The sequence below is a fragment of the Haemorhous mexicanus genome, chromosome 4 (genome assembly GCF_027477595.1).
Source record: "Haemorhous mexicanus isolate bHaeMex1 chromosome 4, bHaeMex1.pri, whole genome shotgun sequence".
NCBI classification, from domain to species: domain Eukaryota; kingdom Metazoa; phylum Chordata; class Aves; order Passeriformes; family Fringillidae; genus Haemorhous; species Haemorhous mexicanus.
This window is the reverse complement of record NC_082344.1, coordinates 22,947,775-22,961,196: the sequence shown is the minus strand read 5'-3', so window position 1 is coordinate 22,961,196 and position 13,422 is coordinate 22,947,775. Positions and strand designations below refer to the sequence as shown.

At 45.9% G+C, this 13,422-nt stretch overlaps 1 protein-coding gene across 4 annotated transcripts in view; it reads right to left on the bottom strand.

Moving 5' to 3' along the window:
* The window catches only part of HERC3 (HECT and RLD domain containing E3 ubiquitin protein ligase 3), a 44,698-nt gene extending 31,574 nt beyond the window's left edge, over positions 1–13,124 (bottom strand). For all 4 annotated transcript variants that reach the window (XR_009486164.1, XM_059844087.1, XM_059844088.1 and 1 more), the window contains exons 1-2: positions 13,042–13,124; positions 8,228–8,485 (exon numbers count right to left, since the gene is read on the bottom strand). Coding sequence is in view for 3 of the 4 variants with exons in the window: in XM_059844087.1 (XP_059700070.1) it covers positions 8,228–8,453 (226 nt within the window). In the remaining variant the exon portion in view is untranslated. The remainder of the gene's footprint in view (positions 1–8,227; positions 8,486–13,041) is intronic.
* Positions 13,125–13,422: the final 298 nt, after the last annotated feature.

The following is a 13,422-nucleotide window of genomic DNA, read 5'->3' as shown; positions in this document are numbered from 1 at the left end:
GGTGCACAGGGAGGAGGCTGGGGCTGTTGGACAGTTTCAAGAACACACCTCGGTGACTCTACAGCCTCTGGCATGGCCAGGCAGATGAGACACACAACACGTAGACAGCTGAAACGGCCCTGCCTGACACCAGCCCTGCAATTTCACCTCCCTGCTCTTTGCAGAGCCTCTCTGAGAAGGCATCACATGCTTGTTGCATCTTGTGCTCAGATTATGTGACACTATTGCACACAAGGGTGTGAGAAATGCTGTGCTCTGCACCTGCACAGCACCAGACTACAAGAGCAAAGCCCATGGGGAGCCCACATCCCCACTACATGACAGCTATCCTCACTACCTGCCTGCTGCTCTCACCTAAACACAGCTGTGCACCTCATGCTCAAACCTCTCTTAGCATGGGAAAAACCTCTGAAGTATGGAGCAAGCAATGTTGACATCAAAATGTAACATCCTCTGACTTTCAACACCTTAAGTTACCATATCCATCAAGAAGGCTGGGTTTTACAAGTCCAGTTTGCAAATCTTGAGGCCCTCCTTTCCTGAACTCGTTGAATGGTGCTATGCTTGCAGCAGAAAGCAGAGCACTAGGAAGAAAAGCCTGATCAGAGAGACAGACAACAGCAGCACTGAAACTGATAAGACTGATAATTTGGCCACAAGGGAGGAAATGTAAGCAGTGAGTAGACTCACTGAACAAAAAGTAAGTGTGGGGGGAAGACAGCAAAGGACAGAGGACAGACCAAAGCAGGTGACACTCCCCCAGAACACAGCTGATCACAGCAGTGGAAACACAGTCCATAGGTCAAGGCTGAGAAGTTACAAGCAACAAAAGATTCTGCAGTTGCCTTTCATCCAGGGACACTAGTGATTCTTGATGGTTTACCTGCATGATACATGTGGCACTGCTCACTCATTCATTTAGCATGGCTACTTACAGTCTTAAAATCTGAGAGAGGCTGGCTCAGTTATTAACACTGCCTTCCCTTTCTAAGGCTGTTTCTGGTCGTGTCAAGGCAGGAATGCAAGAGCAAGAAGTGAGAGGCCACCCACCCTGTGACATCCCAGGGTGTCACGTCACATATGCTTTGCCAGCTACTCCCCCTCACAGCTGTGAGCAGACACCTACCCTGAGGAAGAAAAGCCCTTCCTCAGGCACAGACAGAAATCCCTCCCCACTTTGCTGCCTTTTGTCTAGAGGACACAGCCTCTCTGAGGAGCTATAGATTCAGACTGGCATGGGCACAGACAGCTGGAGAGGGCTCCTGGAAAGGGCTGCTCAGGCACAGAGGGCTCCAGTCTGGCAAGCATCAGCTGGCAGAGGGAAAAATCCACCTTGAGACCCTGGAGGTAAACTAGTAAGGATAGTTCTTCCAAAGAAATAAACCACCATGAGTCGCTGCAGAAACACAAGGAAAACTTATGTTCAGAAAATCCAAAGAGACCCATTTTCCTCCTCAGGTTATGGCAGAGAGCTGTAAAGGTGGTCATTCAGCCAGGCTTGCTGGCCACTGGCAGGCAGCACAGAAGCTGTGACTGGTCCATGACTACTGAGAAACCCCCAAGGTACAACAGGCACACCCCAGCAAACCCCACAGCTCCAAGGCAGCAAGTGCAAGGTGGGCAGGATGCACTAAACCTTGGCATGACAGACTGAGGATGGATACCAGAAGTGTAAGAGGGAACCAGGGAAACGGGTGCCTAGATGCCAGATTTGATGGGCTGGTACTACCCACTGCAAAGCTGTGACATTTGAGAGTCCCACTTGTGGCAGGCCCAGGCTTTGGTTGAGTAATGCAATTTTCAAAAGCACTTGATTTGCTCCTCACTCTGTTCCCATTTATTTCAATCCTGCTGTGGTCTGTATGGAAGCAAGACAAAGCCATATTTCTGAAAAGCCACACCTGCACAGTGCACACTCAGCAGAGCACCTCTGTCCTTGCTTTCACAGGCACTCCCATCAGCTTCACAAATATTGCTCAAAAATATGTTACTGCAAACAAGCTTGGTGGCTGGAAAAGGGGAGGCAAAGGATGCAGTCCACATAAACAATTTTAAAAAAATTAATTTTATCTACTGGGCATTCTGAGAAAATATATGAGCATCTGTAGATTCCTTTTGGTAAGTTTTTATAGGCAGGCAGCTGTTTAAAAGGCAGGTCAGGTGCTGAAGAGAGTGAGCATGTCTTACCAGCTCTTTTCAGCTACCAAAAATACTTGATTTCTGATAAGAAGTTTCACACAGATCTTTGGCAAAAGGTCTTATTTCCAATACAGCTTAAGGAAGAATATTGGGCTGGCTGAAGATAACTGAGTCAAAATCAACAGCCACCAAACTACTCAAATCTCTCCTAGAAGCTGTGACTCCCAGCCATACTTACCTTAACAAAGTCATCACTTTCGTCCAGCACAAACAACTATTCTGACTACAAAAAGGTGGGGGCATTCAGAAAACTTGCATCTATCACCTCCAGCTTCTTCCCTGTCCTCTCCTTTAGCTCACCACACACAGCTACCCAACCCATTTTATCCTGAACACATCTTGCAGCTTCAGCATGGTGCAGGAAAGGGGGCAGTCATTAGTGCCACACACCGTGCCAAGGCTGCATGCTCCTTCCAAGCCAGGCAGGCAGGCAGCCTTCACTTCACTGGCAGGCTTTTACTTCAGCTGCACCTTCAGAAAGCCTCTGAAGGGTATACACGGTACAGGAGTGACAAGTAACAAATACCACAGAGGTAAGTACAATTTCAGGTTGCCAAATTGCCCTACAAACCCCCATTCAGAAGGCAAAAAAACTGGTCATTCTTACTGCAGCTCTGCCTTTGACGTAAAGAAGCTTTAAAACTGTCTCTCATGTCCTCTGTAACAACAGATCATCCTGACTGTAAAAAAACCTAGTATCTTGCTTCCCTGGGCTCATCCTTGTTTCTACCTCTCAGCAAAATGAAATCAAAAGAGGAATCTGGTGGTTCTAATAATACATGTGTATTTAGAGATGAGACACAGAGTTGCATTTGAGAACACCTTACAGCCATTTTAGGTGCTGAGTAGATTTCTCTTCAGCCAAGAAATCAATTTTTTACTTGTTTAGGCCCTCCTAAGAGCCTTCTCTCTCCTCAGTGTAGGTTCTCCTAGTCCTACAGTCTCAGAAAATACTGGCACAAGTCAGTTCACATGATCAAGACCACACAAATTTGAAAACAACCCCCACTATAAATATCTGGCATATTCAAGTCCTTCAGCCAGCCAATTCAAGACAGCACAGGCATATTTGAGGTATCTCAGGGAAAGCACCTCCTTTACTTCTCATTCAACCAAGACCAATTGTTTCTAAATCAGGTTAATTCTAAATTCTGACATCTAATTTTAAAATCATTCTGAAGCCCAGATGGCATCAATTCAGCTGAAACTGACTCTCCATAAAGCAAATCCACTGCAGCCAGGAGTGAAGGCACAGCAACCTGAAATAGCTCGGTCAGATCCTGGGATCGATCAAAGGAGCAAGAGGGATGAGTACAAATGAAGATACCCAACTTCTGCAAGGGGTGGCCAGTTTATTTACCTTTTTTTAAAAAAAAACCCCAACATTTACAATGAGTGCTGAAACATAAAAATGCACAGTTCTTTGTCTGCAACCTGCTCATGACAAACACAAGCCCTGCCACCTCTCCTCCAGAGCTACCAGGACCTCGTGGCTGACTCCTCACCCACCGGGAAGAGGCTAAAACAGGAAGATCCACACACACTGTCCTTCCAAGCAGGTGGCACATCTAAATTCTCAGCTGTTCCAGGGCTTATGACTAACAAGCATGCTGCCCTGACCTGAACACTGAGCTCTCTGCTGCTGTAATCCTGTGCTGAGGCTCAGGACGAGTGGACTAACATCTGAAAAGAAAGGCCACCCAGTTCAGAGAAATCCAGAAGATGTGGATCACCTAGGTTGGTTTGTTTGTTTGTTTTGGTGGTGGTTTTTTCCTGCTTTTTGAAAGAGAATGAACATTATGATGATATCTCTATCAGCAGCTATGAGCAGATAGATTCCACAATGCACAGAAAGGCAGTGCTCCCCTGCAAATGTGCATCCAGACAAGGAATTTTGTAAAAAAAAATCATAGGTTTGTCTGCTGTATCTTACCAGACAAAAACTTTGAGGCAAAATTGGCTTGAGACATTGTTCTGTAACTCTCTTGAGACATTAGCAACCAAAGCCCAGGTTTTCTCACCAGCAGAAGTCAAATGAAGTCCAAATGACTTGAACAGAACAGATCTCAGCTCTAGAGCTGAGAACAAGTTTCACATCTCAGACTCGAGCAGGTTTTGAAAGCTTTACAAACTACTAACAACCAGCTAGTTGTTTCATGCTCTGTAATTCCATCCAGACCCCAAAAGAGCCTTTTCCTTAGGTACCTCAGCCTGTCTTTTGTTCTCCAGCATGTAGACTCAGATAAAATACTTATCTAAGAATCATCACAGAGAGCCAAGACATCATGGCAGACCTGAAGAAAATCAATCCAAGAGAAATTCCAGGACTGAAAAAGGCAAGATTTAGATACACTTATGAAGAATAATTTTTTTTTTCTAAAACTACTGCAGTACAAAATTATTCCTTCCCATTAGAGACATACTGTATGTTATCATCTGATAAATTTCAGGAAATCAATGCAAACTCAGACTAATTTTGCAAAACAGCGGGTTCAATACTTCACTACCAAAATTGCCAAGTTGCTTCTCCTACGACATGGTCAGAGACTCTGGAGACTTCAAGGGCATAAGAACACAAGTGAGAATTAGGGCAGGTCAGACAGAAGCTTTATTAATCATGGTCATGGTGAGAGAACGCTGGAACAGCACTCCTGCCCTTCAGCATCCCTGCCAAGTGATTGCAGAGACACAAACTACAGAATGATTCTGGGAGGAAAAGGAAAAAAAAAAGAAGCGAGGCAAAATGATCAGGTAAGTATTAACAAAGCCAGATATCCACCCCTAAGAGGGGTAGACTCTTCAAGTACCTTGCTAATCACCATGAAGAAAAAATGAATTGGTAAGCAGCTTGACAATGTCAGAAAATGGCTTGTGGTAGAGCCAAAGGAGTGCCACACCTGGTATCACCCTGGTATTATCAAAAGGAGAGAGTCTGAAACACTTAGAAGCAGTTAGCATTTAGTCAAAAGGCATGTTATTTTAGACTAAACTTCTTAGGCATTCTAAATATTAATTTTAGCACCTCAATGTAATATCCAGAGGAAAGGGCAATTCCAGAAAATAAACCCTCACTGACTTATGCTCTTTCAGTGGCATGCATTCCCCCAGTAATTTCTGTTCCCTGTAGAGAGGCATGAGAATCACTTTGCCAGCTGCTATCCCCCTCTCCACATTACATCCACAAGGCCAGCAGATGTGACCATAAACACAGTTTTTAATTAACATGTCTTCTTTCATTTCAAAAGGTGCCCTCTAAAGGGCTCCTCCAAGAGGAATTGCTGAAACAATTCTGCACCACCGTTTGACATTTTCATGTCAAACATGAGCAGCATGAATGAGAAGCGAAACGGAATAGTGAGAAATAAAAGGGAGTTTCCTCTCAGGGAAGACCTAGGCAGCAGGAAGGGGATCACTCCACTCCTAGGAAATCAATGCAGCCTTCACAAGGCTCAAAACCACCTGCACATTTTTGTGTCTCTGTGTTACTCTCAAACACAACCAAGGCACTCTGTAAAGCCATGGAAAGCATTTCTGAAGTCCAGAGGAGGCTCCCCAGGGGCTGCCTGAAAGGGACAGTCAGTATTGAGTCACAGCCTCCTACATCAGGAGATGGAGCTCACTTCCACAGAGTGGAAGTGGGCAGAGGTCCCACTTGCAGCTGCCCTCACAGGCTTGACAGGACCAAGCCACAGGGCAGGAAAACCAAGAGACCTCAGCCCACGCTGCCCTGTCCAGCAGAGGCTGGAGAGATGCAGCTCCAGGACTCCCAGATCTGGCATTTCTCCCATTCTCTCCTGCAGACTCCTCCTGACAGTCTTCTCTACCATTTCCAACAGCTCAGGACCCTGTGTCCCACACAGGCATCTTCATCACCTATCAGGCATGGCTTCATTCACAGGCCCACAACAATGGAAAACAAAAAAGATCATCTTCAACAGGCCTTTCTACACAGAAGGTATAAGGTTTATACCATCTTTATCCCATGCAGAGGAAGTGGGGGTGAAAGAGGAAGGCTTGATTCTTCTCATTCCCATTTGCAAATGAAAGCTAAGAAATTCAGCTCCCAGTGCTGCAAGACAAAGCACAGAGGAGAGTGTAATGGGGCTCTCCCCCAGTTTACTGTAACCATAAAGGCTGCTGTGACTGCTCACTGTAAGCTAAAAAGAGCAGCTGTTCCTTGCTTTACAGCACGTCCCTCCCACCTGCCCCAGCCAGCAGAAATCCCACTGGAGCCACAGCCAGTAATGCTATGTTGAAACACCATTTCTCTGGGATGGCCACAGGCTCCTCAGAGAGCAGCACTGCAGAACCTTTTTCAGAAAAAAAAAAAAAACCCTGTAGGATAACTGGGATGTGGTTTCACACCTTGGTGACAGACCCTAATTTAAGGGGTGGAGGAAGGGCACTTGGGATCAAACACAAAGAACCTTTCATTTCTATTTCAGAAGCTGAGACTGGCCCTCTTCTACTGGTCTAGCTGAAAGCAGGATTACCTAGCTGAGAGAGGTCTACACTTCAGCATTCAGGATTCATGAAGTCCCTTTCCAGCTCTGATCTACTTGCTGTGAATCCTCCCTTTTCACCAGCAGCTTACACTTGCTTAATTTTATGGGTATAACAGGAGCATAGCCTAAAGATGTTTCTCAGAACATCTTTGCAGCACTCCAAACAGCACTGAATTTCTGGGGCCTCTGCACTAGTCTTGAGCTAGAGCTGGGTGATTTGCAGGATGAAGTATCCTCAGCAGTTTGAGTTGAATATTCACTAAGCTTGGCTTCCTTTTACCAAGCATCTCATTTATTTTAGGGCCTAAATTTACAATTCCTCAGAAGATGTGCACAGAGAGGACTTCAGCACGCCTGCTATAACCAATCTCTTTCAGTAATTGTCTAGAAACTACTTGTAGGAAAAGCAAGAGAGGGCAGATTCAAGGTGAACTCCTCTAATCCAGCACCCTGGCCATCCAGCATCCAACACCTGCCAACTCATTTTGAGAGAGACAGACTAAAGACACTGACAGAGGAAAGGAGCAATAGGGTCAGTCAGGTCAGATTTGTACATACTGCATGGGGAACTGAGGATATTTTGCATACACCTCTCTCTATCATGCAATAATAGGTGACACTAGAGAAGACACAAGCCCTACAGAGAGCAGCCTGCAGTCTGAGGAATTTTTGCTCTAGTTACCCACAGCACAGGACTTTTAGATTATGGAAACAGAAATACCTGTATCTTTACCACATGCCAAAACCAAGAAGATAATGGAACGTAAACTGGAAAGCCAACATTCAAAAGAGTCCAGAACAAAGGCTTCAGGGCTTCTTCCAAGAACAACTTACAATTAAAGCACTCCCTCACCCTGGGAAGGAGAGGAAGTAGCTGCCTCAGTTCAGCACTCATGAGTTCTGTCCATCAGAAGACAATGAAAAAGATGCACTGTGAGTCTGGGGAACACAACACTGGAGTGACCTTCTTTCAGACTAAGAAAGCATAAAGAAGTGAAGGCACAAGTTGCAAGGGATTCTGAAAGGAGGAAACAAAATTTACAAACCCTCTTGGCCAAACACAAATTTGTTCTCCACAAATCTACTCAACGCAGATCCACTTGTACTCTTTGGTGTAAGTGAGAAAATTCCCAGCAACAGCTGAGTAAGAGTGGGCATAACAATGCAGTGCAATTGGAAAGACAAAGCAGAAGACACTCGTGACTCATGGGCCTCTCCTCCTTTTTATAAAGGGACAACATAATGCCAGATAACAAAATCTGCCCTGAGACCATCTGTGCTCGCCTCTGTTTTGATGCATTTCCCAGGCGAAGTGAGCAGACCTGTCTCCTCACCCCTGCTGCTCAGCTTTAGCTTTCCAGAGCCAGCTAGTGTTATTCAGCATCACCACTGTGTTTTGTGACATGACTATCAGCTCTGCTGGCTGCTCCAGCTCTACAGCAATCAGCACAAAGCAGCTTTCATAATGCTCTCAGCCCACCAGCCCCGAGACAGTTTGAAGCGTGTATAAAAAGCAGACTTACCTGGCTTGCTTCCTTCACAGTCATGCCCCAGTTGACCTTTGGTGTTCAGGCCACAGGTATACACCTCTCCACCTTCCAACAGGAACACAGAGTGGTTTCCTCCACATGCCACCTCCTTGACATTTCTGTCATGGATGAACCCATACACCTGTGGTTCAGGAATGATGACCTGGAGGTTGCTACCTATCCCAGGCTGTCCATAAGACGAGTAGCCCCAGCATAGCATTTTCTCTCTTTTCAGCAAATCATGTATCCTTCCTGGGCAAGAGAAACAGGGAAATGAGTGTGAATGAAGCGAGTACACCACAAATGATCCTATAGAGATCCAGCTGTTCACAGCAGGAGGTGGAAACAACCAGAAAAGGCATTTCCTGCATGACTGTCAGGTTTGTGAACTGTCAGTAAACCATTACGCAGACAAAGAGTAATCAAGACAGCTCAGCTGTGGTACTGAATCAGCACCTTCATGCCTTGGCCATCTCCATCTGCAAGGCAGTGGAAATGCTCTGAAACCCAGGAGACTGAGCTCTTACACTGCAAAATTACTCTGCTTCAAAAACCAAATCTCAAACTATGCCCCAAACCAACTGTAATGCTATTCAGACTAACAGGTCCAAATCTGAACTTTTAGAGCGTCACATTTGAGACCATTTCTACATAAATCTTTAAAAATTACGTCGAAGCTGGTTAGACTAGCCCTGAACAGAATAAAACAGGTATTTGTGGTGTACTGGCCAATGCAGAAATGTGTTATTTCTGATAAAAACAGATTAAAGAGTACTTTGCTCAACTGAACACAGTCTTGCAGCCTAAATTTGTGCATGCACACACACACACACACACACACACACTGAACTTGAGCCACACAGTGAAGCACACACACAGCCCTGAATTGCAGCAAGAATTACACAAGAAGCAGCAGCTCACGTGGAGCAGCACATTGACAGCTTGACCCTGACAGCAATGGACAGGTCACGTTGCTGCAACTTGCCAGCAGTCAGGAGTTATCTTCTGTGCAGTGCTCAGTGAAAGTCAAGGATTTCAGAGTGGGGTAACACAGGAAGGGAAAAAATATAGCAATATAAAAGGAAATACTAGGCTTGAACTTGATAAAGACAACAGGATGCGAATGCATAAAAGCTGGGGGAATAAAACAGTATTCCATAAGAAGCACGTGAAAGATTTTAGTAATACTCCTTTGTTTGTTTGTTTTTTGGGTTTTTGGTTGGTTTTTTTGTTTTTTGTTTTTTGGGTTTTTTTTGCAAAGGGAAGGAGAAAGATAAGAAAATTAAAGACCTGAGACATCAAGTCTTAGAACACACCATGCCAAGTTTTAGCTAAGGCAATTTGCAGCAGCAGCATTTACTAACATAGCACAAGACAGAAAAGCAAAGGGTAACCCCTGAAGTGCTGAAGATTCCTTCTCCCACTCTGAGCTGACAGGAAACACGTGCATTTGGTTTGTTTCCAAAACCTGGTGCTAATTCAAGCTCTAGGCATTAGCAATAAAGCCTTTCCTAATCTAAGCCCTAAGACACGGGTGTTCGTCTCTTGCCCTTTGCCTGTCAGTTGTGGTCACTTCCACTGAGGCACAACTGAGCTGGAAGGGGAAAGGAGAGGATTGGATTTTCCAGTTAGTACTTCATCAGTGGTGCAATTTCCTACCACAAACTGTTTCCTAGGATCTCTTATTAGGTGTTTTAAAGCAATGCAGGACCCCATTTATCTCTAGCAGAGCTTCTTCCTTCGCAGCATAATTCAACTCATTCACACCCACACGGGCTTATCACTGGCCAGCTCCAAAGCATGCAGAGGAAAAAGCAGGAGCCTTTAACAAGGCTCTGCCTGGTTAAAAAAGCAGGAGCATACAAGGTTCTGGTTAAATCAGTCATGGTGTACACTCTGTGTTTGGTTGCCCTAAGCACAAAAGCCTGATGGAAGACACCCTCTATGCTGGCTATGCTAAGAATAGGAATGCCGTGGGACACGAAAAAATTGAAGTGTGTGCATGTGCTTTAAATGTGCTTGAACAGCTACATTTAGAGCGAACTTCATGTTCTATCACACCACCAAAAAAACCCAAACTAAAAATGCATGAGCTACACCCTGAAGGTGGCAGGGAATCGTTTCAAAACTAACACTGGAAAGGCAGAAATCTGGGACTGCCATTCCTCTCAGCCTGGGGAACTGTGTGTTACAAAGACACAAGCAGCACCCCTGAAGACCCAAGGATCCCTAACCTGCTAGGATAAATAGATACTGCCTCTAAGGTGAAAAGATTTCACCAGTATGTGACTTGAACTACAATGACATTGTACCACATGAGCTAAATATTAATTTGGGATACCTTCTAAAAGAGTACCTCAACAGTCTGCTCCCTATAGGATACAGTCATCTTCCCTAGTGCTAGTTTCTTTTAGCATTTTAAAAATGCTAAAAATACAATAATTACTTTCCTTGTGTTCATATTCCACACAAGAATTTTCTGCTAATGGGCAAAGGAATATGATGTGATTGGTAATAGATGGGTTTTTCTTCCAGTTAAGACAACACTACTGAAACAGGAGGAGTTCAAACTCCCAGTAATCCATATAAACACTAGGGTAATACTCCAGAGTTCAACCCTCCATTCATGCTACAGGCCAGATTTTCTGAAGCTCCTCATATTTAACTATCCCTATACCAGATATAGTAAATCTGGTTTTCACTAGTTCATTTTAAATCATCTCTATGGACTATGCCATCTCTATCTACCCCCATCTTCCAACATTTTGCCAATAAATCTCTGTGCAGCTCAGTTTCACAGAAACAGACCAACACTTTCCAGAGGAGAGCAGAGCAAAAAACACAACCACTCACAACTTGAGTGTACAGGCACAGCTAAATATTTCAAATGGCTTGGTGACATTTTTAACAACACAACTTTAAGACTTTTTTTCTCCTCCTAAAAAAAAAAAAAAAAAAACAAAAAAAAAAACAACAAAAAAACCAACGCCGGAGGTCTTAATACATTGTATGTTCAAGTAGGAGCTGTGTTCTGAAACACAAGGAGACTTTAAATAACAATTTCACACTCTGTTTCCAATCCAGTTAAGGCAGTTACTCTTCTCTGACAGTAGCAGAGGAAGTAAAAGTGCATGTGCCACTGCAAGCTACCTCTACAAACTGCATACCTTCCTCATACTAAAACAATGACATAAGAAGTTTCTGGTGTAGGCAAGCACTAACAGACATGTGCCTGCACATACACATGTATGGATTAAGCATATGGTTTATATTCACTTATCTGAAATTTTCTGTAAGTGATTAATATTCCTAATGCCCAGCTCAATACCCCTTAAAAAAGCTGAATTTTTATCTTCGCAGAGCAAACCCTTAGGGGAGAGAGGGTTTTTCTTAAATGCATCAGTTAGGGATTAAAGTTCAGAGTTCCTCTTAAAAAATGGATTGCAAAAAGCACAAGAACTGCAATACCCAACCACATAACCTATTCCTGCTCTTCAGAAATCCCAACGCAGCCAGCTTGCATTCATGTTTCAGAGATATGAACAGATGCAATGCAGTAAAGCCAGGCATTTGCAGAGATTCCCCACACATAAAAAGGAGAGGGGAAGATATAACACCACATCCTCAGACTCTGACATTCCAGGAATAATTCATCATCAAAACAGCGAAGGATGTACATAGCACAGCCAGAGCTAGGAAAACCTCACACTGTGAGGAATATTTTGAGGAAATCTATTGTGGGTGGAAGACTCACCCTCTGCTATAATAGGGTTCTGCTGACATACTAAGTATATATCCTTTGGTGAAAAAACAGCCCCCGTGGTTTGGTAAAATAATAACACTGCATGTATGATCATGACAGGACGCATTTTGTCTTTTTCCTTTTTCTTTTCCTCTCTCTTTTTAAAAGCTCTCATGTCATGCAGAGTCTCTCCTCAAAATCACAGGAAGATAGTCTCTCCTCAAAATCACAGGAAGATATTCTAAAGCCATTTCCACTCAGCGCCCTTTCCGGGGAAGTCACCTAGGTAAATATCACGATCGCAACAAACAACACTCAAGGCTCAATGCTCTCTAAACAAAGAGATCTGCCAACTGGCAAGGCGTGAATAAACAAGTTTTTCCTTCCCTCTTGTTTATGAGATTTCAGATAACGAATGTGTTTCTTCTACCAGCATTGCTCAACAATGACGGAATTTACTGCCTCTTTCTGCCACCAAGCCTCCAAGCCCACTTTCTTCTTCTTTTTGCCTCCGTTTCAGGCCAACTCAATGTCCAATGTAAAGCAGGTTACAGAGCAAGAGAATACAAGGTGCAGCAGCAAATGAGTTAAGGCACGAGCAGAGTATTTCCACTGCACAGCCGCATACCCTCAGATGGAGATGCCCCCACAGAAAACACATAAAAAGAGATACCTAAAATCAAACACGACAACCCCCCCGCCATCACCTCCATTTTGCAACCCCACTAAAAACACCGCTCGCTCCCTGCCTTCACCCCGGACACCCCGGGCTTCTGGCGGCCGCTTCCCACGCCCAGAGCGGCGCTTCCCGGCGGGCACACACGGACCCCGAAGCGGCAGCAGCCCCGTGCCCACCCCGCAGCCAGGTGATGCTGCAGCAGCGGCAGCAGCAGCAGAGGCGCCCAGCGGCTCCTGCCGCAGCCCCGCGGCCGCCCCGGGCTGGGGAGGCGCGTCCTGCGCCGGGGGCTCCGCCACGCCCGAGCCCCGGCTCCCCCACGCATGGCCTCGGTACCGGGAGCGGCAGCAGCCGCACCGCGGGGCCGAGCCGTCCTTCCCCGGCACTCACCGCCGCCAGCCCCGCCGCTGCCGCCGCGGCGACGAGGAAGTCCCGGCCCCGCTGCCGCCGCCGCCGCCGCCGCCGGGAGTGACGCGCGGCGCGGCCAATGCGCAGGGCGGGCCCGGCCCCCGGCGGGCGCGGGGAGGGCCGGGAATCGGGAATCTCCTTTCCCCGGGGCCGGGGCACGGTGTGGGCTCCGCGCTCCTGGCGGGGGTTCGGCGCCCCTGGCCTTCCCAGCGGTGCTGGAATGGCGCGGGCGGAGCGCTAGGGACAGGCGGCCCCCGCCCGCCGGACTGCGGGGCTTTAGCCTTGCGGATCGCTCGCCGCTCTAAACACCGCAGAAACCGACGGGCCAAGTTAAGCGCATTCCAGAATTTAAGCTGTTCTAAA